We start from the raw sequence: 26,459 nt of genomic DNA, 5'->3' as shown, positions 1-26,459 counted from the left end.
GTGTCTTGGTGTAGGCCTATTCAGATCTATTCTGTTTGGAGTACGCTGCACTTCTTGGATCTGGAATTTTATGTCTTTAATAAGAGATGGGAAATTTTCATTGATTGTTTCCTCTATTATCGCCTCTGCCCCTTTTCCCTTCTCTTCTCCTTCTGGGACACCAATGATACATACATTCTTGTACTTTGTTTTGTCCTTAAGTTCCCAGAGATGTTGCTCATATTTTTTCATTCTTTTCTCCATTTGCTCCTTTGCGTGTAGGCTTTCAGTGTTTTGTTCTCCAGTTCCTGAGTGTTTTCTTCTGCCTCTTGAGATCTGCTGTTGTATATTTCCATTGTGTCTTTCTTCTCTTGTGTTGTGTCTTTCATTTCCATAGATTCTGCTAGTTGTTTTTTTGACCTTTCGATTTCTGCCTTATGTATGCCCAGTGTTTTCTTTATAGCCTTTATCTCTTTTGCCAAATCTTCTCTAAACTTTTTGAATTGATTTAGCATTAGTTGTTTAAATTCCTGTATCTCAGTTGAAGTGTACATTTGTTCCTTGACTGGGCCATAACTTTGTTTTTCTTAGTGTATGTTGTAGTTTTCTGTTTTCTAGGCATCTGACTTCCTAGGGACACCCCAATCAGGTTTTCCCAGATGAGAACAGGCTCAGGTCACAGAAGGAGGAAATATTCAGTACCCAGTTTCTCTGATGGTTTTTCTTAGAGGATTGACACACCCTGTGCTTTTCTGCCTGGCAGGTGCACCTGTCAGCCTGTCACCAGCTTGTGTAAGGGAGTCTGGCCCGTGACTCTCCTCCCCCAGGCTTTGGGGTCTGTTTCCGGTAAGGCAGGCAGTAGAGCTGAGCCCCTCCATTTCCTCTTGGGAAGCTGTGCCCCCTCCAGAGAGGTCAGTTGCATATCAGTAAGTTCTTTGTTTCTCTGACTCTGCTGGTCAGAGTGCTGCGATTTTAAAATGGCTGAGGCTTTCTTTACTCCAAAGCGCTGCGGGCTGGAAACAGCTGAGGCTTTCTCCACAGAGAGAGAAAGGGACAGAAATCTCCCAGATTCACCCATCAGCCAGAGATAGCACCCGATTCTCCGGGTTCCCTGTCCTGAGACAGATATGTCCCCTGACTCTCCCAAGGTCAGTTGTCACCAAAAGCCTCTGTCTTCTTGTTGGGGATTCGCTTTCTGTATTGAGCAGTTAACATTAAAACCCCAGTTGGAGCTGGGCTGAAAGAGTGCTTCTCTCTAGCACCGCGAGGCTTCCGTGAGTGGGGGGCTCTCGTCTCTCGACTCTCAGCGTGGGTCCGCAGTTTTTACTTACAGATTTTATGCTGTGATCTTGGACATTCCTCCCAATTCAAGTTGGTGGATGATGAGTGGACAGTCATGTTTGTCTCCCTGCAGTTATTCCAGGTTATTTACTAGCTTTTTTGGTCATTTATGAATTGTTTCCAAGGGGTACTAAGAGTCTTCCACTCCTCTCTATGCTGCCATCTTAGCTCCTCCCAATGTCTTTTTTATATCCTTCATCTCTTTTGCCATATCTTCCCTCAACTTGTTGATTTGATTTTTGGATTGATTTAGGAGACTTATTTGATTAATAATTAGTTGCTTTAATTCCTGTATCTCAGTTGAGATGTAGATTTGTTCCTTTGACTGGGCTATATCTTCATTTTTCCTAATGTGACTAATAATTTTTTGTAGTCTAGGCATCTGGTTTTTTGATTACCCCAATCAGATTTTCCCAGACCAGATGGGCCCAGTTCTCAGGAGGAAGATGTAATCAGTATCAAGTTTCTCTGAGGAGCAGGTTGCCAGACTACCCGTGAGGCCTCTAGACTTGGTGTTTTTCCCCTCCTGTCCAGCAAGTGGCACTTGTCAGCCTGCAGCTCCCCACTGGTGTAAAGAGGTGTGGTTCCTTTAGTTCTCATTGGACCCTGTCCTTGCCAGGAGCCGAGGGTGTCAGAAGCCAAGCTTAAGTTGTTTCTGTTTTTGTTTTTGTTTTTTTTTTTCCACCCCAGGCCCTGAGGTCTGAATTCTCTGAGGGAGGGCACACTTGAGCTGGGCCCTACTCCCCTTTTCTTAAGGAAGATATACCCTTTAGGGAATTATCATCTCCACTTTTATTCCTCCTTTATCTCTCTGACTCTGTTAACTTCACCCTTGCCTGGATGAGTGCTGACAGTTGAAAATGCCTGAGGGTTTGCCTAATGAGCTGCTTAGAGTTAGATGAAAAAAAAGAAAAAAGAGCAAAAGCCCCTTTTCAGAACCAGCCCCTATCCCCCAGTTTTGCCAGTCGACTGGTGTTGGTACCTGATTCTCTGTGCCCCTTTTCTTGGGACACAGGCTTTTTCTAGTATTCTGACGTCAGCTCTCTCCAAAGCCTATGTTTTTATTTCTTTTTGTGTTTTTTTTTTTTTTTTTTTCTTCCTATCAGCCCTGCCTCCTCTCTGCCAGAAGGAACCTCAGATTCTTTTTCTGTTTGCTCTGGGTTTATCTGTGCTTGCAGCTTGTATTCAATAGTCCAGATTTGTTAATTAAAACCACAGTTGGAGCTTGGTTGAGTTACTTTCTCTCACTCCAGGGAACTGGCTTTTTTTTTCCAGAGGGAAATATTTCAGCTCAGCCTGCCATGCCCATGGGAGAGGCACACCAGCTCTGCCTTACTTATAGTTTATGCTGTGATCTCAGCTGTTTATACCCATTCCAGGCTGGTGTATGATGCATGTCCAGTCATGGATGTCATCTTGTGTTTATTCCAGACTATATACCAGTTGTTTCTGGCTATTTACTAGTTGTTCTAGAGGACTAACTAAATTCCACACCTCTCTGTTCTGCCATCTTGCCCCGCCTCTCCTCCTACCACTTTTGAAGGGATATGTCAGCCAATACTTCTATAACTTTGACTTAGGATATGGGGAGTTTGGGACTTAAACAAATAATTTTTATGATTTGCTAGGATTTGTCAGGAGTTCCATGTTGCATAATAGCAGGCTATGTTGTTTTAGGCCATCTGCCTTTTTATATTTGGCTGGACCTGCCAAATGAAACAAAACAAAAATGAAACCAAAGGCAACTATTTGAAGGCATCACAGAGCCTTGAAGCAGTGAGGATTATTAAGGCTAAAATCTGGGAGGACAGGGGCATCCAGAGAGTAAGCCTGATATTTTGGGTTGATTTTCTCTTGAACTAATTCCAAAAGTGGCCATTGAGTGGTCCCTAGAAAACAGCTTAGACTTTCAGTTAAATTTCTAAAGAGCTTGCTACTAGGATTAAGTAAGAGCTGGAAATGGGTCATTATAATTTTTATTCCTGAATCCAGTATCCAGTCAACACAGAATTGTTTGGATTAAGGTGATCTGATATTGCACTGGATTCAAGTGATCTGGGATTGCCAAGTGGCCCCAGTTTATCTTCCTGCCAGAAGATGAAATCCTCTATAACTTTGGATTATTTCTACAGTTTTCCCATACAATGTCTAGCACTCAGATCAGTCATAATCAGTCATACCTAAATATAATATGTCCAAAAATTATGAGAAGAAACAGGCAGTAGAAACATGTACAGGGGATACAGATAATGAAATAATCTGGAGTATAAGTAATATGCTTAAGGAATTCAAGCAAGATTTAGAATTTTGACAGAAAACTGAAATCTGTAAAGAAGAACAAAATGGAAATTTTAGAATTGAAAATTACAATGACTGAAATTAAGAAATCAGTAGATGAATTTACCAGCATGTTAGATAAAAATAGAGAACTAGTCAACTGGAGGGTCAGTCCAAAGCACATTTCAGACTGAAACTATGAAATATAGGTAAGAGCATATAAGAGATATTTGGACATAGTGAATAGTACGAACATAGTATTTTTGTAGTTCCAGAGGGAGAGAAACAGAGAATATGGCAAAAGATATGTTTGAAGAGATGATGACAGAATATTCCAAAGCTAATGAAAGATCAAGTCACAGATTCAGGAAGCACTAAGAATTAAGTAGGATAAACAAAGAACACTGTACCCATGATAATAAAACAGAAATAAATATATAGACAAAGGGAAATTTTTGAAGTAGCTAGAAGGGAAAAAATAAATCATCTCTATAAAGGAGCAAAAGTAAGACTAAAAGCTGACTTCTCAGCAGAGTTGCTATCATTATAGTGCTGGAAAAAAAGTATCTACCCATCTAGAATTCTCTATCTAGCAAAAATATCTTTCAAAAATGAAGGAAAAAACAAGTTCAGTCAAGTAAAAACAGTAATTCTTCACTAAGAGATCCACACCGAAGGGAATTCTAATGAATGTTCACGGAGAAGGAAAATGTTCCCCATTGGTTGCTCAGAGGTGGGATTGGGATTCTCCTAGTTTGCCAGTATTCTCTTTCCCATTTAAATTCCTTATAAGAATAGCCCATGCTTTGCCCCCCCCCCTTTTTTATATCCCATTTCTCTGAAACTCAGTTCAGCTATTCTTATTCCTTTATCATTCTAATGGAAAAGTGACTTCCCAATTACCTAATCCAAAGGATATCTTTCTACCCTAACCTTATTGGAGTGTGGATACATGTGACACTCTACTAATCTTGTCCTTATTGAAAATTTGTCAGTATTTCTCTGATGTACATTAGAATCTTCTGTGGTACTTCATCTTTGTTGAGAGGCCCCTGACTTCTGTTTTTTTCAAAGCTGTACAAGTTATGCTCATACACAGCTGTGTTTCAAAGCTTTTTTCTTCTAGGACCTCATATTCTCCTCTTCCTTTACTATTCCTATTTTATCTTTTCCATATCTCTTTTTCCACTTGTTTTTAAATTTGCTGCTTCTGTAAGGTTCTGATCTTTTCACATTCTTGCTGATTTATCCCATCTACTCTCATTGTTTTGACCTGTTATCACAAGATTGTAATCCCCATGAGGGCAGGGACTTTTGATATATTTTATTCCATGGTGTCTATCCTCATAGTGTCTGGTATGTAGTGGGTGTACCATAAGTATTTGTTAATCAAATGAATAAATAAAATTATCTCATGCGTTCATATTGTTTACACAATCCTTAAACATTATTTTTCTACAGTTTCTGTTACCAACTTTATGTTTTGACCTTTCATGTTTGAGGCTTTTTTTCCATCTATATATCTGGCTCTATTTCTTTTTATATTGTGGGCCGGTTTTCCCAACACCCAACTACTAAAGAAAACTGTTTTCCCATTGATTTGGTTTACCTGTATTGTCTATGAAGTTTGCTAGCTCATCTTTCTAAGATGTATAGTGATTTTCAAATTAATGTTGGCCCAGCAAAAGGAATAAATTTTATATTGTAAGACACTTTACAGATACACATGTATATGAAATATCTACAATGAAACTTTTATAAAAAAAAATACCATCTGGTGCATTTACTGTATATGATACATTCTGATATGTTATATGGTATTCTCTTTCACTTTTTAACAAATGCTCATCATGATGCCATTAATAGGTTATAAGCTACAATGAAAAACCACTGCTCCAGAAAGCCTTTCCATGAGCCATCCTTCATCTGCTCCCATTACACTCCATGTGTAATATTACCCTGTCCAGAGCCACATAACTATTGTTATGACTATATGTCTGTCTCCTTTCTAGATTGTGTGTCTCCTAGAACATAGGGATTACGTGTTCTGTCTTTGTATTGCCATCATCTAGCATCTGACCAATAAATTTATTGATGTTGTATTTGGTAGAATTAATGATAACTTCTAGACTCTGTGCTTGCTTACCTTTTTATTTTGAGGAAACTGCTTGTTAAGCAAATAGTAATATAAAAGTCAGAAAAGATTTTAATAATATGATATGGTTTTTTCTTAAGTTATCCGTGTATAATGTTGTGCTCTGCTGTAGAATAAATATTAATGATCAAGAATAGTTCATCAAAATATAAGAAATGAGACTTTTTCTCAGGGAAAGAAAATAGGTCTCCTTGTGCTAGTTGCAACAGTTCTATGTAAAAGTAGTAGAAGGTGTCAAAAATAAGTCTTTGAGACAGGTCGTGCTTTGAAACTTCTGTTACTAGAATTTTATCTTAGAGTTTCTTAAATTGTTGTTGTTCTTTTTCAGTCATTATTCAACCTTCTGGAATTTAGAAGATTAGTCCTGAATTACAAGCCTCCATTAAATGCTCAAGATTTACCCAGAAACCAAAAGGTAAAATTATAAAAGATTTTTAAGCAGGTTATATGTACTTTTTTTTTTTAAATTTCATTTTATTGAGATATATTCACATACCACCTTGATTGGGTGCATAGACATTTACGATTGTTATTTCTTCTTGTTGAATTGCCCCTTTTATTAGTATGTAGTGGCCTTCTTTGTCTCTCAAAACATCCCTGCATTTAAAGTCTATTTTATCTGAGATTAATATTGCTACACCTGCTTTCTTTTGGCTGTAGCTTGCATGAAATATTTTTTTCCATCCTTTCACTTTCAATTTCTTTGTGTCCCTGTGTCTAAGATGAGTCTCTTGTATGCAACATATTGATGGTTCATTTTTTTTGATCCATTCTGCGAATCTATATCTTTTAATTGGGGAGTTTAATCCATTTACATTCAACGTTATAACCGTGAAGGCATTTCTTGAATCAGCCATCTTATCCTTTGGTTTATGTTTGTCATATTTTTCCCCTCTCTATTAATATCCTTTATTGTACCCATACCGAATCTCTTTAGTACTGAACCTTTCTCCAGGTCTCTCTGTCCTTTCTTTGTTTCTCTGTCTGTAGGGCTCCCTTTAGTATCTCCAGTAGGGCAGGTCTCTTGTTAGCAAATTCTCTCAGCATTTGTTTGTGAAAAATTTAAGCTCTCCCTCAAATTTGAAGGAGAGCTTTGCTGGATAAAGTATTCTTGGTTGGAAATTTTTCTCACTCAGAATTTTAAATATATCGTGCCACTGCCTTCTCACCTCCATAGTGGCTACTGACTAGTCACTACTTAGTCTTATGCTGTTTCCTTTGTATGTGGTGAATTGCTTTTCTCTTGCTGCTTTCAGAACTTGCTCCTTCTCTTCCATGTTTGACAGTGTGATCAGAATATGTCTTGGAGTGGGTTTATTTGGATTTATTCTATTTGGAGTTTGCTGAGCATGTATGAATTGTGTATTTATGTTGTTTAGAAGATTTGGGAAGTTTTCCCCAACAATTTCTTTGAATACTCTTCCTAGACCTTTACCCTTTTCTTCCCCTTCTGGAACACCAATGAGTCTTATATTCAGACGTTTTATATTATCTATCATATCCCTGAGGTCCGTTTCGATTTTTTCAATTTTTTCCCCATTCTTTCTTTTATGCTTTCATTTTCCATTCTGTCATCTTCCAGGTCACTGATTTGTTGTTCAATTTCCTCTAGTCTTGTACTATGAGTGTCCAGAATCTTTTTAATTTGGTCAACAGTTTCTTTAATTTCCATAAGATCATCTATTTTTTTCTTTAGTCTTGCAGTGTCTTCTTTATGCTCTTCTAGGGTCTTCTTGATATCCTTTGTATCCTGTACTGTGGTCTCATTGTTCATCTTTAGTTCTTTGAGTAGCTGCTCTAGGTGTTGTGTCTCTTCTGATCTTTTGATTTGGTTGCTTGGGCTTGGGTTATCCATATCGTCTGGTTTTTTCATATGCTTTATAATTTTCTGTTGTTTTTGGCCTCTTGGCATTTGCTGAACTTGATAGGGTTCTTTTAGAATTTGTAGACCAATTGAAGTCCTTATCTCTAATTTATCAGATCTACAGCTTCGTGGAGAACACTTTCTTTAACTAACCAGCAGGTGGCGTCCACGAGCCACCTGTTCTCCACTAGCCAGTTCTCCCCTGCTTAGCCTTTGTGGTGAGTGGGGGAGTGAGTCTTGTGGGGTCCAATTGGTGTACCAAGCTTGCGTGTGTAGTTGGTGTTGCCCACCCTGTATATGGGGTGTGTTTCTGGGCAGTCAGGGAGGGGGGGTGGCTCTAACAATCAAATCTCCCTGGTGATCCTAGAGTTTTAAAGCTGCTGCAATAGTCTAATCCTTCAGTTCAGTCCTGCCACAGTTTGTCTCTGCCACTGACCCACAAGTCCTTGGTATTGGCGTATGGCTCCTGAGACTTGTGAGTGGGTCCCTCTTCCAGGCTGTGCACCCCCTGGTCCTCTGTTGAGGGATGACTGTGCTATGTCACAGGTGAGTGCCGTCCCCCCAGGGCAGTTCTGGGCTGCTGGGCTGTGTAGGGAGGCTCCCAGTCTGCTGAAATGATGGCTGAATGGGGCTTTGTTAATTCACACTGCTCCACCTTCCCAGCTCTGGGACAATCATCTGAGGTTGCAGGGAAGGCTAATGTCCACGCCCAGTTTTGTGGTGTGTGCCTGTTACTTGAAGCACTTCCGTCACACTGGGTTGTCTCTGGCAGCTCTGGGCTATGGGGCTGGCGATGGGCAGGAGTGTTTCCTGTCCACCAGGATGATGGCTGTGAGCGGACACCCCCCTTTTCTTGGGAAGTTGTGGTGTTTAGTGAATTTTCTCAGCCACTGGATTATTGCCTTTTGTCTCAGAGCTCTCTTAGTTCTGCTCTTGTCTTGACCTGCCCAAATTGCAAGTCTTTGAAGCTTTCTGTATTGGGCTTCTTAGAGTAATTGTTTTAGAAAAAGAAAAAAGATAAAAAAAAAAAAAAATTGAAAAGGGCCCTCCTCAGAGATCTAATGGGTTATTGAAATGCTAAGAGACAAAGCAATTAGGACCATTAAGGAAAGGTCCACAGGGCAGAGAGATGAGCTTTTCTTCGGGATTTGCATATGAGCCTCAGGGCCTGAGCTCTGCCCTTCCCCTTTCTATGTTCACCAGAACTCCAAAAATCCTCCGCTTTTATTTTGGAGTTTTTCGTGTTGTTTTTTTCTATGCCTGTCTCCTCTCTGCTGGGCTGGCTGCTCTCAGATTCTCTGGTGTCTGGTGTCAGTCTATGTATGGTTGGAGTTTGGATCAGTAGAATGAGTTTCCGATAAGGGCTGCCACTGCAGTTCTCCCTTCTCCTTCCTGGAGCTGACAGCCCCTCCTCCCACGGGACTGAGCCTGGCAGGGAGGGGTGCGGGTCCCCTGGCCACAAAAACTTACAGATTTCGCTGATCTCAGCAGTTCGACGTTTTCATGAGTGTTGTATGAAGTATGCCCAAAGTCAGATTGCTCTGTGGTCTCCAGTCCACGCAGTTCCTGGCTTTCTACCTACTTTCCTGGAGGAGTAACTAAAACATACAGCTCACCAGTCCGCCATCTTGCCCCGCCTCCCAGCCCTATATAATATTAAAGTGTTGAATTTTCAGTTGAAAACCTTCATAGCAGAAAAGTCAGCAGCACAGGTAGCTCTACTGGTGAATTATACCAAACAATTAAAAAAACGTATAGTGGTCTATGGGATAATTAACGTAATAAAACTTCCCAATTCTTTTTATTAGCCCAGCATTATCCTGGCACCAAAAGTGGAAAAAGATATTCCAGGAAAAGAAGACCACATTCCAATAGTCCTCATGGATATAGAAACAAAAATTTGAAGGAAAATTTTGGTGAATTGCATCCAGCAATACACATACACACACACACACACACACGATACTACATTGTGGATAAATGAGGTTTATTGAGGAATGCAAGATGGGTTTAGCATTCAAAACTTAATCAGCACAATTCACCATACTAACAGGCTAAAAATGAGGAAAATGATGATCATCTTAATAGAATGAAGAAAAAGATTTGACAAAAGTCAACATCTATTCATGGTATAATCGCTCAGAAAGTAGGAATGCAAAGGGACTTCCTTATCCTGATAAAGGGCGTTGATGAAAAATCTACAACTAACCTACTACTTAATGGTAAAAGACTGAATGCTTTTCCACAAAGATCAGGACAAACAAGGATATCAGCTCTCACCACTTCTATTCTACATTAGACTGGCATTATTAGCCAGTGCGTTATACAAAAAAAGAAGTACTAAGAAGAATGCAGATTGGAAAGGAAGAGATAAAATTTTTATTCATCGATGATTTGATCATCTACGTAGAAAATCCTAAGTAGTCCACAACCCCCCCCCCCCCCGCCACTGGTACCAAGAAGTGAGTAAGTTTGTATGATACAAGATCAGTATATGATAATCAGTTGTCTTTCTAAATACTGATAATGCAGAATTGGAAATTTAAATTTGAAAATTATTCGTGTTCAACAGCATAAAAGTATAGAATACTTAGGGATAAACTAGACATGGACCTAGGAGATTCAGTACTGTTAAGATGTCAGTTGTCACCACATTAATCTGTAGATTTAGTGCCATCTCAATCATAATCCTAACACGCTTTTTCAAAGTTGACAAACTGATTCTAAAATTTATATGGAAATTTAAAGGATGTAGACTAGCCATAACAATTTTAGAAAGAATAAAAATGTTGGGAGAATTTAATTCTACAATGGTTAAGACACTGTGTTACTGGCAAAAGATATTTCTGTAAATCAACAGAACAGGATAAAAGTCCAGAAATACACCTATACATATAGAATGAATTGACTTTCACCAGAGTTGGCAAGACAATTCAGTGGGGAAGGGAAAATCTTTTCAGCTAATGGTGCCATATGCAGAAAAATAAACCTCAACCCCTAATGTGATACTATGTAAAAAATTTAACTCATAATGTACTATACACCTAAAAGTAAGAACTAAAATTATATAAATTCTTAAAGAAGCATAGGAGAAAATTTTAGTGTTCTTGGATTAAGTAAAGATTCTGTAAATAGAAAAAAGGCACTAACCATGAAAGAAAAAATTGGCAAATTGGACTTAGTAAAATTAAAAACTTTTAGCCTTTGAAAAACTCATACAAAATTTAAAGGAAAGCCACAGACTGAAAGAAAGGTTTACAAAACATGTATTAGAGAAAGGAATGGTATCTAGAATACATATAGAACTCATACAACTCAATAAAAAAAGGACGAAAACCCATTACTGTTTCCGCGAAAAGATTCAAATAGCACTTCACCAAAGAAAATGTGCGTATGATAAATACAGCCATACTATATAGGTTTGATTCCAGACCATGGCAATAAAACTAGTTGCATGATTTTTTTTTCATTTCCCAGTGCATATAAAAGTTATGTTTTTACAATACTGTAGTCTCTTAAGGGTGCAATAGCGTTATATCTAAAAGAAATGTACATGACAGGTTAATGTAATACTCCAGTACATCCCAGAGTGTTTTGGCCGGAAAATAAAAAAGTATTTGCAAAGGCCCCTTGAGAGACTGGGGGAAAATGTGGAAATATTAAACTTCGCCCCCTGGGGAATTACTGATATTCTTGCAAGCATTAGGGACTCCCAATTTAATAAGTGAAGCCCTTGATCTTGGGGCTTGCCCTTATGAAACTTATTCCTGCAAAGGAAAGCTAAACCTACTTATAGTTATGCCTGAGAGTCACCCCCAGAGAACCTCTTTTGTTTCTCAGATGTGGGCCCTCTCTCTCATCCAACCTGCCAATAAACTTACCACCCTCCCCGCTAAGTGGGACGTGACTCCCAGGAGTGTAAGTCTCCCTGGCAACATGGGGCATGACTCCCTGGGATGAGCCTGGCCCTGGCATCATGGGATTGAGAATGCCTTCTTGACCAAAAGGGGGAAAGGAAATTAAACAAAATGAAGTTTCAGTGGCTAAGAGTTTTCAATTAGAGTCAAAAGGTCATTCTGGAGGTTATTTTTATGCATTATATAGATGTTCCTTTTTAGTTTATAGAGAATTAGAATATCTAGAAGGAAATACCTGAATCTATTAAACTGTAATCCAGGAGCCTTGATTCTTGATGAAGACTGTATAATTATATAGCTTTTATCTTGGGACTGTGTGATTGTGAAAACCTTGTGACTGACACTCCCTTTATCCATTGTATGGGCAGATGAGTAATAAAGGCAAGAAAATATATATAAATAATCGGGGGTAAAAAGGGTATGGGATATTTTGGGTGTTCTTTCTTTTTTTTATTTTTTTCTTTATTTTGGAGTAATGAAAATGTTCTAAAATTGTGGTGATGAATGCACAACTGTATGATGATACTGTGAGCTATTGATTGTATACTTTGGATGGATTATATGGTATGTGACTGTATCTCAATAAATTGCCTTAAAAAATGTATGTACCTTAATTAAAAAATAACGTAGGGACACAAAGTATACACATGCTGTTGGAAAAAATTGTGCCAATAGACTTGCTCGACGAAAGGTTGCCACAGACCTTCAGTTTGTAAAAAATGCAGTATCTGCTGGTGGGAATATAAAATGGTCTAACAACTTTGGAAAATAGTTTTGATTGTTTCTAAAAACATCACCTTGGAAAACAATTTTGGTTGTTTGTAGAAAACATCTACCACATGACGCAGCTATTCCCCTCCGGGTTTTTACCTAAAAGAAATGCAAGTCTGTGTCCACACAAAGACATGTTTACCATCGTCCACAACAGCTGCAACAAATTAATAGATAAACAAATTGTGGTATATCCATAGAATGGACTGCCACTCAGCATTGAAATGTAATGAATATTAATACACAATCTTATACTGATTACAAGAAACAAGACTAAAGGAAGTATGTAGCTTATGAGTCAATTTATATAAATTTCTAGAAAATACAAAATGATTATGGTTGCCTGGGGAGGGAATGAGAGATGAAGAAACCTTTGGGGTTGATGGATAATGTACATTTTCTTGCCTGTGTTGGTTTCATGGATGCATACATGTGTGCAGCTAATGAAATTGTACATTTTAGACATGTACAGTTTATTGTATGTCAGTTATATCTTGATAAAACTATTTTAAAAATAAAGTAGCAGACAGTTTCTATGTGTCATGCTGTTTGCATAATTTAGTCTAATGCAGTAGCTGCTTTTAACATCATTTACATTTGCCTTTTGAAATTCAAAAAGGTTTCCTACCCACAGGGAATTGCTGAGAATAAAAATGTTTCATTAAATCAAAGTATTTTGTTTTTCTTCTATGCTTTTCAGCAGAATTTTACTTAATTTTCAGAAGTCATTACTTTCATCCATGTTACTTAGCAAGGAATGTCTCAAAGACTGCATTGATTTAAGTGAAGTGATAAACAAAATCGATCTCAGGAACTTAAGGGTATTATTTTTTTGTAAATTATTCTGTGCATTGAAATTTTTAGTACTTACTTTTAAAACCTATTTGTATCAGGCAGTTGATGGGGAAGAAGGAAGTACCAGAGAAAATTGTGAATTGTTTTGCTCATTTAAATTTACTTTGCATTTTATATTTTCACATTGATGATGGAATTTATTATACTTAAATAAAACTCATGTTTTTTATAGCAGCATTCTTTATGTCGGACTTAGTGTGTTTTGTGATTGTGTAATGGTATGTAGTTTTTAGATGAAATGCTATGTATTTGGAACCAATTTTATTCTCTTTTCCGTGTTTTTTAGGACTCTTTCTTGATAATTTTGTTCTGAGCAGCAACTATTTCTATATTCATTATATTTTTGTGGGTGATAGATATACATACATACACACATACCTATACAGCCCTACAATTTTGTAATGTTAAGAATGTCAACTGTGTAAACTTGGAATTTTTTTCTCCTGTTTAAATATTGTATATAAACTTTATCTGTTAAAATTGTTATTGCAAGAACAAAATATATTATAAAAACTGTCTATTTAGTTGTCACAATGCATGTCACTAAAGTCTATGTATTACATTTTTTTTTAAGTTTTGTTTTAAGATAAATTGTTTGTGATTGATAACTTGGGTGGTTTTGCTTATTCTGGAGGGTTTGATATAATCAGCCATTAAGAATTGATTGCCTACTTTGTGTAGACAGAAGTTGTGGAAAAGATGAAGTAGTTCTAGTCCCTGAGAAGCTTATAGCCTTACTGAGAAACAAAACAAAAGTTAAGTAAAATTTCAAAGGAAAAGTAGGAGGGTGATCTAAGGCTCATCGCAAGGCGAAGGCAGTTGGTGATTCATTGCTGAATGAAAGGCGTTATATCAGTAGGTATGCAGTTTGAAGGCATCATTTGACTTGGAGGGATCTTGATTCCATGATGGAGGAGGAATTTTTGCTTAACTGGGTTTTTTGAGGTAAAGCACTGATAACAGTGCCTGGCACGTAGTAAGCAATAATTGAATGTTGGTTGTTATTGTCTTTGTCAGCAGCAGCAGCTGGGCCTTGCTGAATGGGAAGGATTATAGTAAGTTTGAATGAAGAGGATATTCCTGGCTGTGTAATGACATGAACAAAAGTTCTTCATGGTTTGCTATGAATATGTAGCCTTTATGCTGAAATTGAGACTTGGTATTAGCCCTCTGCTGTTTTGTTAAGTCCTCTGCAGTCCCTGAGTCTCCTAGATGACTCTAAATCAGATCTTTTTAAAATTATGATGGAAGAGTGCTGGACATCTCCTAATCAGTTTAACTAATTATCAGTTAGTGTAATTTTTGGTGAATTTAAAAATAAATATGTTTACCGGCAAAGATTTTGTTAATCTTCACTTAAGGCTTTTTGTTTGTTTGTTTTTAATAGGAACATCGGAATTTGCCTTTTATGCATGAGCTTCGGTATCTATTTGCACTTCTTGTTGGTACCAAAAGGAAATATGTTGATCCATCAAGAGCAGTTGAAATTCTTAAGGATGCTTTCAAATCAAATGACTCACAGCAGGTAGAATTGTTGTACTTGTTTATTAACATTTGTCTTTTGTTTAATCTGTTCATTCTTTAAGCAGCTTTTCCAGGGATACATGATGATTTAAGATTTGGGTGTTCAGCTTTATTAAAAATAACCTGGAGCCATTTATAAGACTTTTAAATTAGAACACATATTTTTAAATTAATAAAAAACTAATAATAATGTCAAAAGTTTTAAAATAAGTGTTAAATTGTGATTAAAGTTAAGTGAAATCAATTGATAAAATTAAAAATGTTCACAAATATATAATTAAATATCTTCATAAATGTGTGATAACCCAATTCAGTATAGTAAATAGGATATATGATTTTGATGTGCATGTTTTTGCTGGCAGGGAGTATTTCTTCTTAACTCAGGAAAGGTTTCTGAAAGATGGTAACTTTGTTATTGCTTCTTTTATTTTTTATTTATTCAGTGCTATTGTAGGGTTTATCCGTTTCTAAAAAAAAGAATATAAGGAATTTTCCTATTAAAAAAAGTCTCTAAACCAACATTTTCACATATAATCTGAGAAGTCAGAAAATTGAAGGACAACAAAGAAGAGGAGGGAAGAAATAACGGAATAATAGTATAGCAACAATGTTGGAAAAGATGGCAGTGAAGAAGTAATGGGCGGAAGATAAAATATTGTTTCAGAGGAGGTTCAAAAAGCCACTTGCAGTATAGTTTTTATAGTAATTGAATGTATTTCTCTTTTTTTGGATGTATGGCAAGGATTTTTGGAGGAGGGCTTTGGAAGATGTCTGGTTCTGCCACTGTCCAGGTGCTTTTTTTGTTGTTTCGTTATCTTATATGGCAAAGCTAAATGAACAAAACGGAAGCTCATATCAAGATTGTTTTTATTTGTTCATTTTGGTTGCTGTTTTTATTTCTAACAGCGTTCCAGGAGGCACTCTTAGATTTAGTGTTTATTTAACTTTGTCGTTTACTCTGTAACAATAATGTTTAAAATGAGTTAAAAGAAATATTCCTAAAAATGATCTCATACCACTAAGAATAGGTTACTTAATTATGACATTTTTGAATTTGGAAGAAAGAGCACATACACACACACACACACACACAGTAAGGTTAGATCAAGTTCCTTATTTGTTAAGCAAAGGACACAGAATCTTAAGAGAAAATTATGGGACTCGCCAAGCGATGGCTGACCCAATGTATTTGACCTCTTTCTCAGTTTCTAGCAGCTATAGGGTATTACTGAGTCCAAGAATTTTAAGTCTGTGCTGCACTACTGTCCTTATATAATTGAGACTCATTTTAGTACTTACAGAGAACTTACAGAAATAACCTATTTTTTTAAACTTTATTTTGGAATTATTATTAATTTACAGGAAAGTTCAAAGAATAGTATAGAAAACCTTCATATGTCCTATATCCAGATTCACCATTTTTTAAACATTTTATTTCATTTGTTTAATCTATCTAAATATGTGTTTTTGTGTATGTCTGTGTGAGTATACACACAAAGAACCATTTAAATATAGGTTACGTATATCATGTCCCTTTAACACTTCAGTTTATAGATCTAAGAACAAAGACATCTTACATAATTTCTGTATAATTATTAAATTCAAAAGATTTAGCACTGATTGAATTCTTTTATCTAATATACAGTCCATATTCTGGTTTTGTCAGTTTTTCCCATTCTGCCCTTGGTAGCATTTTTTCCCCTTTTGTACAGAAACCCATCCAGGGTTATGCATTGTATCTAGTTGTCACTTCTCTTTAGTCTTGTTAAATCTGGAGCAGCCTTTGTCTTTCATTATATGACCTTTCTGAAGAATATCCCTCAATTTTGGCTTCTTCAGTGTTTCTTTGTAATTAAACTAAGGTTACTCATTCTCAGTCAAATACTGCATGAGTAATGATGTATCCTTCTCAAGTTATTACATTCAAAGGCATGTGATACCTTTCTGCTCTTTATGGGGGATATTAATTTTGATTGGTCAAGGTGTTTTCTGGTTTCTCTACTGTGGTTATTATTTTCCCTTTGGAGCTAATAAGCAATCTGTGAGAAGAGACAATTTAAGGCCTTATAAACATCCTCATCCCCATTAATTGTTCTATAGATTTAGAATCCATTGATGATTCTTGCTTAACTAATCTTGACTATGATAATTACAAAATGGTTTTTTCCCCCACCAATCATTTCCTCCAGATTTATTAGTTGACATTCCACGAGGAAGACTGCTCTCTTCTCCATCTGTCTGCCTATCTGCTTGCACCTCTCTCAACTCTCTCTCCCTTCTCTCATTTTGCAATCATATTAATCAGTCTTTTATTGCATTTGGAATTTGAGTCATAGCAGGAAACCCTATCCAGATTATAGAGGAATTCAACCATATTTTCATCTTGTAAGTGTATGGTTTCATATTTTACATTTAGTTATTAGATTCATTTGGAGTTTATTCTTGTGGCTAGCAAGAGAATTGAATCTAATTTTATCATTTTCCAAACGACTATCCACTCACCCCACGATCTTTTATTAAAAAGTTCATTTTTGCCCCAGTTATTTAAGATGCAACTTTAATTCTAAACTATATTTACATATATAGTTGGGTATATTTATGGATTTTTAATTCTATTCCATTCTTCTCTATCAATTTATATGCCAGTAACACACTTTTTTTTTAATTACAGAGATTCTGTAATATATTTTAATATCTTGTAGGGGTAGTTACTACTTAGAGTTCTTCCTTTTTATATTTTCCTAGCTATATATGCACACATTTTTCTGTATGAACATTTATGTTGATCTGTCTAGTTCCAAAAGAATCTTGTAGAAATCTTTATTGGGATTGCATTAAATTTATAAGTTAATTTAGGGAAAACTGACATCTTGATGATGTTGAGATATCTTAACCAAGAGTAAGAGATGTCTTTCCATTTTTCTCTGACCTTGTGTTTTTAAGGTATGTTTTATAGTTTTCTTTATATAAATTATGAACATTTCTTGTTAAGTTTAATCTTAAGTATTTCATATTTTGGGTTGCTGTTATAAATGAACTTTGCTGAAGCTTGTTGATTTTTTTTTAATTTTATTTTGAAATAGATTCAAAGTTATAGGAACAGTTGCAAAAACAATACTAACCCCATACACAGAATTCCATCACACCCTGACCCCCCTCCCCTGATAGCTCAATCCCTCAACCTTAACATGCTGTCACATCGCTATTTCTTTCCCTCCCTCCCTCCCTATCTATCTATCATCCATCATCTATTGCTCTGTCTTTGGAACATATGAGAGCTAGCTGCACACATCCTTGAACATACACTATAATTCACGTATACACTTCCCATGAACAAGAACATTCTTTTATGCAGTCCCATTAAGCGCAGCTAAGAAGTACAATGATACAAAGCTTACATTCTATATTTCCTTTTCCGTATGTCTCAACTGTGTCCCTTTGAGCCACCTGTCCTCTATTGTCCTGTCCCATCCAAGTTCATCCTTAGTATTCAATTGTCATCTAGTTAGACTGACTTTTTTTTTTTTTTTTTCAGTTGTGGAAACATATATACAGCCTAAATCTTTCCATTCCACTCCCTCCCTAGCCTTTCATTAGTGGGATTAATCCCGTTTAGAATGTTGTAATGCTCTTTCCCACCACCCATTACTAGAAATTTCCCTTCACGTCAAACAGCAACCCTACACTCATTTCTTAACTCCCCATTGCCTCTTCCCCCATTTCTCTTAACCCAGACTCTACTTTTCATCTTTATGGTTGTGTAAGTTCTCTGATAATTTCTTTGTGTTTACTGTGGGGCTTAAAATTAACCTCTTAAAACCATATCAATCTTGTTTTTCTTTGATACCACCTTCACTTCAATAGGACACATAAACTATGTTCCTATACTCCTTCATTCCCCCACCTTTATATAGTTGTCTAAAATTACATATTTTACATTGAGTTCAAAACCACTGATTTGTCCTTACAGTTTGTGTATTTTATATCATGTAGGAAGTAACTAGTGGAATTACAGTTCAAAAATTATTGACTTCTGTTTGTATTCCATTGTGGTTGGAGAATGTGCTTTGAGTATATTCAATGTTTTTTTTAAAATTTCTTGAGGCTTGTTTTATGTCCCAGCTTATGGTCCCTTCTCGAGAAAGATCTGTGATCACTAGAGAAAAGTGAGTGTCTTGGTGATTTGGGATGTAAGGTACTATATATGTCTGTTAAAATTCTCTATATCTCTTTCTCCTTTCCCTGTCTCTCCTCCAGCAGGGCTCCCCTCAGAATCTGAAGTAGGGCAGGTCTTTCATCGGCAAAGTCTCTCAGCATTTGTTTGTCTGTGAAAAATTAAGCTCTCCCTCAAATTTGAAGGACAGTTTTGCTGGATAAAGTATTCTTGGTTGGAAATTTTTCTCTCTCAAAGTTTTAAATATGTCATGCCACTGCCTTCTTGCCTCCATGGTTGTTGCTGAGTAGTCACTACTTAATCTTATGTTGTTTTCCTTTGTATGTGGTGAATTGCTTTTCTCTTGCTGCTTTCAGAACTTGCTCCTTCTCTTCAGTATTTGACAGTCTGATCAGAATATGTCTTGGAGTGGGTTTATTTGGATTTATTCTATTTGGAGTTCTCTGGGCATTTATGCTTTGTGTATTTATATTGTGTATTTATATTGTGTATTTATATTGTGTATTTATATTGTGTTGTTTTCCCCAACAATTTCTTTGAATACTCTTTCTAGACCTTTACCCTTCTCTTCCCCTTCTGGGACACCAATGAGTCTTAAGTTTGGACGTTTTATTTTATCTGTCATATACCTGAGATCCATTTAGATTTTTTTTATTTTTTTTCTCCATTCTTTCTTTTGTTCTTTCATTTTCTGTTCTGTGTGCTTCTAGGACACTGAGATGTTGTTCAGCTTCTTCTAGTCTTGTATTGTGAATATCCAGAGTCTTTTTAATTTGGCCAACAGTTTCTTTTATTTCCATAAGATCTTCTGTTTTTTTATTTACTCTTGCTATGTCTTCTTTATGCTCTTCTAGGGTCTTCTTCATGTAGCTTATATCCTGGGCCATGGTCTTCTTGATGTCCTTTAAATCCTTTGCCATGTTTTCGTTTCTCTATTGTAGATCTTTGATTAATTTTGCGAGGTATACTGTATCTTCCGAAATTTTGGTTTGTGTGTTTGGAGTTGGATTCTCCATATCTTCTGGTTTTATCATATGCATTAAGATTTTCTGTTGTTTTTGGCCTCTTGGCATTTGTTTTGCTTGATAGACTCTTTCAAGTTGTAAAGAAAAAGGGATATCGATCTGGTTTTTCAGGAATAGTTTGGTGACGTACACTTTCTCTAACTAACCAGCAGATGGCGTCTGTGAGTCACCTATATCTGTCGAGTCAGTTCTCAACCTTTTTTCCGCTTTGTGTGGGGAAATGATTCTTGTGGGTTCAGTTGGAGAACTCAGTTTGGATGTGTTGCTGGAGCTGTCCGCCCTGAATGTGGGGCATGTGTACGGGTAGCCAGGGAGGAAGGGCAGTTCTAATGTTCAAATCCCCCAGGATCCCAGAGATTCAAGGCTGCCGCAAAAGTCTAAGCCTTCATTTCAGTTCAGCCCCAGCCTCTCTCTCTTGCTGATCCATGGACCACCAGACCTGGTGTAGCGTCCCTGGGTTCTCCGAGCGGATCACCCCTCCCAGCTGCGCTCCTCCAGTAGCTCAGCCAAGGGAAGGTTGTGCTACATCATCAGTGCACGCTGTCCCACAAGGGAAGCCCCAGGCCGCCGGGCCGTGCAGCGGCGCACTCCCAGCCCATAGCAAAAATGGCCGAGCGGGGTGTCTCAGCCCCCTCCTCCTCGCACCATTCCTCCTTCCCAGCTCCGGGACAACTGGTGGGGTTTTGGGCTGTAGGCACGGGCCCAGGCAGGAGTTTATCCAGCCCTCCGGGGGCTAGCTGCTAGCTGCGGGGTTCCTTTCTGCTTCCGGCTCTCCCCTCCGTTCCCCCGAACCCAAGGGTATCTGCTGCGGGCTATCTTCCCAGCCAGACAGCAAGAGGCCAGCCCAGCCCCCTTTTGCTGTGTTTTACTGCGTGATTCCCACAATTGCTACTGGAGCCACTCCTTTTTTTTTTTTTTTTTAAACAGCCAGCTGGTCTCCATAAGCTGAACCCTGGCTTCCCCAGCCCGCCGCGCAGCTGCAGGTCTTCCAGCCAGCTTACTCACTCGTTTCAGAATGCCGACTCCCGGTTTCACCAAGTATACGGCCCCTCTGGGGCTAGGAGCCCTCATCCAGTTGGTGCATCGCTGTAACCGCTATTCTAGGTCACTTTCTGGTTTTTAGCTAGTGTTTTTCACGGAGGCGTTTTTTTCGCCCTGTCTCAGCTAGCCGCTATCTTAGTTGCCCCCGAAGCTTGTTGATTTTTGCATAATAATTTTCTATCCTGCTACTTGTTTGATTCCTGTATTTTTAGTATTGGTTCTCTAGGGTTTTCCAGGTACACAGTTATGTTACCTGTGAAGAAAGGTAGTTTCACATCTTCTTTTCCAATTCTAGTGCCCTAGTTGTTTTCTCATTTAACAGAATTGATTCATACCTCCAGAACAAAGTTAGATAGTAGTGAGACAGAGGCATTCCTACAAAAATAGTATAAACTCAATACAGAGAACTCCAAAATGTCCCTGCTCCCCACATATCCAGATCTACAAGTTTTAACATATTGCCACATTTGCTGTATCATTCTGTTTAGGTATGTATCAGTCCATTTTCTGAACACTTGAGTGTAGGTCGTACACATCGTGCTACTCAAACACTTAATACTGATGTACATTTCCTAAGAACAAGGATATTCACTTAGGTAATCACCTTGAGTGTAGGTATCAAATGCAAGAAATTTAACATTGATAAAAAGCTTACAGTCTATATTCCAATTTTTATATATGTCCCAATAAGGTCCCTGTGTCTTTTCACCTCATATTTCAGTCCCATCCAGGATCATGTGTTGCATTGAATCATCATTGTCTCTTTAGTTGCTCTTTCTTTTTATTTTTTAATTGTGGGAACATATGTACAACATGAACTTTCCTGTCTTAACCGCTTCCAAGCATACCATTCAGTGGGATTAATCACATTTGCAATATCACGGTACCCTTACCACGTTCCATTACTAATAATTTCCCAAAATGAGTTTTTAATTTACTCTGAATTAGTAGTTATTTTCAAATTATTATTTCTTATTTTGTATGCAGTATTTCTGTTTTTTCCTTTTGATTATTTTGATTAACTTAGCTGGGGTGATTTGTCTGTTTCGTTGCTTTTATTAAAAGAACCAGGATTTTGATTTATTAATTTGATATGCTTCTTTCTATTCTCTACTTATTACTGCTTTTATCTTTATTTGCTTCATACTGTGGTCTTTGTGCTTTCTTTTGATTTGCTTTGTTCTTTTTTCTAGTTTGGGGATTGAGAATTTAATTAATTAATTCTCATTCTTTTATTTTCATTTCCATACTTTTTAAAAACTATATAGATTCTTATCATCATATTAAATGTGTACTGCAGATTATGGTGCCTAATAGTTTCATCATTTTTCTGAAATGAATTCTGTTTGAATTTCCCATTTCAAGAGTTGTTTCATTGAAAGTTTTCTGATTTCCAGCTGGAAGGGTTTTTTTTAAATTGATTTCTTTTAAATTTCTAATTATATTGCATTATGATTAGAAAATGTTAGTTATGGGATTTCTAACTAATGGACTTTTCTGATTTGGGAGGACTTAGTATATGGTCAATTTTTATGAATGTATTTGTGTGGTCTTGAGAAGGTGTCATCTCTATTGTTAAAATATAGTGTTCCATATTGATTTATGGGCTCTATCTTACTATGTTCATCCTGATTTTTATGTTTACGTATTTTTTTACCTATTTTTTATGAGACCAGTTTGTTAACAGTTCTTATTTTTATTGGTTCTATTTCTTTTTACATCTCCCATAGTTTTTTGGATATAGTTGGTGTCTGTTTGGTGCATATTCATGACTGTTAAATCTTCATTGTGAATTTTGATTTTAACATTATTAAGCGTACTATTTTGTCTGATAGAACAATCATAAACCCTGCTGTTTTATTATATCTGGTTTTCTGGTATACTTCTGTTCAACCACCCACTCTTTGTGTTTAGCCTTTTTGAATTACTGCATTTTAGATATGTCTTTTGTATACAGCATAAAGTTGGGTTTTAGTTTATAAGCCAATGTTGAAATCTTTTTTTTTTTTTTTGATAGCTGAGTTAAGTCCATTTGCAATTACTAATAAGACTGATATGTTCTACTATTATGTCTTACTGTTTTGTCAGTGGCTCAATGTATATTTCTTCTATAATTTTCTACTATTTTCTCTATTTTGTTTCTCTCAAACTTATATTTGCCAGCTCTTGTACTTCCTATTTTTCCCCCTGTTTATTTAATCCTTTTCTCTCATATTTTCCATATAAAAACTTTTTGTTATGTTTTCTGGGAGATTGCCTTCACTTTGTTTTCCAACCCTTCTGTTGAATGTTTTATTTCAGCAATTGCATTATTTTTTTAGGGTACTCCTTCTAGGTCTCAGTGTGTTTTTTATTATTATTATTATTTTTTTTTTTCTTCCATAGCATTATGTTCTTGTTTAGTGTATATAGTATCTCTTCTGTGGCTCTGAGAATACAGTTAAATGGAAATCAATCACTTCTGTTTCCTGACTTCTGTTTGTAGATTGTGCATGTATGTGTATGCTTATATGTGTTTATTGATTTCTCTCTTTCGTTTTGGAGGCATTCCACACATATCTGGTGATCTTTTGATCTTTGGGTTTTGTTTCAGTTTGCTAAAGCTTTTCTGAAGAAATACCACTGCCATCCAGGGTTCCTCTGTCAGATAGCAAGGCACATGGCCAGGGTCTACTGGTCCTTCTCTCCTGGATTTCATTGCTTTCAGCTCCTGGCTTCAGTGGCTCTCTCAGCTACTCCTGGGGCTTTCCTGGGTGTTTCTCTCTCTGTGCTCTCTGGCTTTCTTCTCTCCTTTATCCTCTCATAAAAGACTCTAGTAAAGGATTAAGACCCACATTGAATTGGGTAGTTCACATCCCAGTTGAAACAACCTAATCAAAAGGTCCTACTCACAATAGGTCCACACCCACAGGAATGGATTAAAAGAACATGGCCTTTTCTGGGGTACACAGCAGCTTCAAACCAGCACAGGTATTTTTCATCTTTAAAGAATAGGCAGCACAGAGTTAAATTAGGGGCATTCATGTACATGGGTGGAGCTTTTCATTTTAAATTGAGAGTGGAAAGGACACAACAAACTGTTAAGCTGTTACGTATTCACCAATGTGAATATCTTTGCTTTGGGCTAACATTGTAGACACTAACTAGTTTTCACATTGTTGATTCTTTTCTCTAGTGGTCTTTTAAAATAGAATGCACATTAATTCAGCTTATGTAGTCTGGATTTTATTCTATTTCCTAAACGCTTGGATCTGAAGTACCCCTTAGTGACATAGTGGAACAATCCATAAGTGAAGTAAGCATCATTATTTTTAAAGATGTGGATCTGAACTATATTTATTATTCTTCCTTTTGCAAATATCATTTTTGAAATATGCATGTGCCTTTTGGAGAACCTTTGGTATGCAGGGTTGTCAAAATTAATCATATGTGTAATTATTTTAGTTTAAAATTAAAATGATGTAGTAAAGCCCTCATTTTCTTTTCTCTTGATGAAAGTAGAATTTTTAGTTTATAATTACATTTTATATTGATTGTTTAAGAAGAGAGGGCATAGCTTCTGAGGAATATTGTAATAAAGTTTAAAAACCTCTCTTTTCTTACCAGACATAACCTTGGAAGATAAGTAAAGTTATAGAAAATATGGAAAGTTGTTTTAAGGTACTATATTTGTTTCCAGGACTGTTTTCAAACTACAGAAATTTATTCTTCCACGGTTCTGGAGGCCAGAAGTCTGAAATCAGTGTGTCAGCAGGGTCGTACTCCCTCCGATGGCTCTAAGAGCGAATCCTTCCTTGTCTCTTCCAGCTTCTGGTGGCTCCTGATGTCCCTTGGCTATGGCAGTGTAACTCCAGTTTCTGCCTCCATCATAACATGGCCTTCTTCCCTGTGTGTCTGTGTCTTTTCTTTTTCTGTCTCTCATGAGGATACCTGTCACTGGATTTAGAGCCCACCCTATTCCAGAATAATCTTGGCTTGAGATCTTTAATTATATCTGCGAAGACTCTTATTTCAAGTAAGGTCATATTCTTAGGTTCCAGGTAGAAATATATTTTGGGGGGGGGAGTGACTATTCAATTCACTATAGGTAGTATGGATGGTATAACTGGAATTTTGTGCTGAGTTTAGTCCTATGTAACTATATGGTTTGGGAGCAATTTTACTTAAGCTGCCTAGACCTTGGTTTCAATATATCTGAGGTGAATAGGTTGACTTAGATGCTCTTCTACAAAATATAGCCAGGACATGTATCATATTGAGTTAGTTTTATATTTAGGGCATTTTGAGAAGTAAAGGCAGGTGTTCTAGTTTGCTAATGCTGCAGAATGCAAAACACCAGAGATAGATGGGCTTTTATAAAACCAGGGGTTTATTTCGCTACACAGTTACAGTCTTAAGGCCACAAAGCGTCCAAGGTAACACCTCAGCAATCGGGTACCTTCACCGGAGGATGGCCAATGGCGTCCAGAAAACCTCTGTTAGCTAGGAAGGCAGCTGGCATCTGCTCCAAAGCTCCGGCCTCAAAACGGCTTTCTCCCAGGACGTTCCTTTCTAGCAAGCTTGCTCCTCTTCAAAACATCACTCCCAGTTGCACTCAGTGAGTTTGCTCTCTCTGAGTCAGCTCATTTATATAGCTCCACTGATCAAGGCCCACCCTGCATGGGCGGAGCCATGCCTCCATGGGAACATCTCATCAGAATCATTGCCCACAGCTGGGTGGGGCACACTCCAAGCAAATCTAACCAGCACCAAAACTTCTGCCCCACACAAGACTACAAAGATAATGGCATTTGGGGGACACAATACACTCAAACCGGCACAGCAGGTTATGATACTAGTTCATCGGTCTTTGGGCAGTCTTAAGGTTGACTTATTTATATTTTCTCTGTGTTCTATATGAAAACATTTTTTATGTTATAACTCACATTTCTGGAAGAATTATGGTAGTTGAGAAGTGTGACTTTTATTGCCCATCCCTGTTTTTATACTATGTTACAGGAGCCAGGGACAAAGGGAAGGGAAGGTAAAAGGTGATGTGTACTCAGGTTCTGAAAGGAATATCAGTTTGAGGTTCATGGGATGATGGTATAACACTACTGGACTCAACAGTTGGAATAGGAGTGATTGGTTGGACTCAACCTTTCCAAGTTAACAGATATCCTAGTAAAAGTGGATATGACTTAAAAAGTTGCATGAGAGTGTGATTTAAAAACTGAATTAATTGTCAGAAAGCACTAGTATTCCTTCTAAGAGAGAAGTCAGTAATACTTCTTATAAAATGAATAACCCTTTGGCAATGAGATGGTCCTTTATAAAGATTCATTACAGAGATCTCTTTTTAGAGGATAATAATACTTTTTTTTAAATACCGTTTATTAAGTTTGAATTTTGATATAGTTTTTTTTTCTCTGAAGTGAAACCCAATAACAGTGATTATCAATATATAACATTGTTTTTATCAAATTTTGATTTCATGCTTTGATTAATTTATAAAAATTTCTTGCATATAATGTGAAACACTTGATGTAATACCTTG

At 37.0% G+C, this 26,459-nt stretch overlaps 1 protein-coding gene across 6 annotated transcripts in view; it reads left to right on the top strand.

The window, feature by feature from the left end:
• Positions 1-26,459, top strand: part of USP25 (ubiquitin specific peptidase 25) — a 203,654-nt gene that overhangs the window by 93,125 nt on the left and 84,070 nt on the right. For all 6 annotated transcript variants that reach the window (XM_037833390.1, XM_037833370.1, XM_037833407.1 and 3 more), the window contains 2 exons: positions 6,081-6,167; positions 14,547-14,684. In XM_037833390.1, coding sequence (XP_037689318.1) covers positions 6,081-6,167; positions 14,547-14,684 — 225 coding nt within the window. The remainder of the gene's footprint in view (positions 1-6,080; positions 6,168-14,546; positions 14,685-26,459) is intronic.

This window comes from Choloepus didactylus, chromosome 1 (genome assembly GCF_015220235.1).
Source record: "Choloepus didactylus isolate mChoDid1 chromosome 1, mChoDid1.pri, whole genome shotgun sequence".
Taxonomy (NCBI): domain Eukaryota; kingdom Metazoa; phylum Chordata; class Mammalia; order Pilosa; family Megalonychidae; genus Choloepus; species Choloepus didactylus.
Note: the sequence above shows the minus strand (reverse complement) of the source record. Positions and strands in the feature narration are given on the sequence as shown.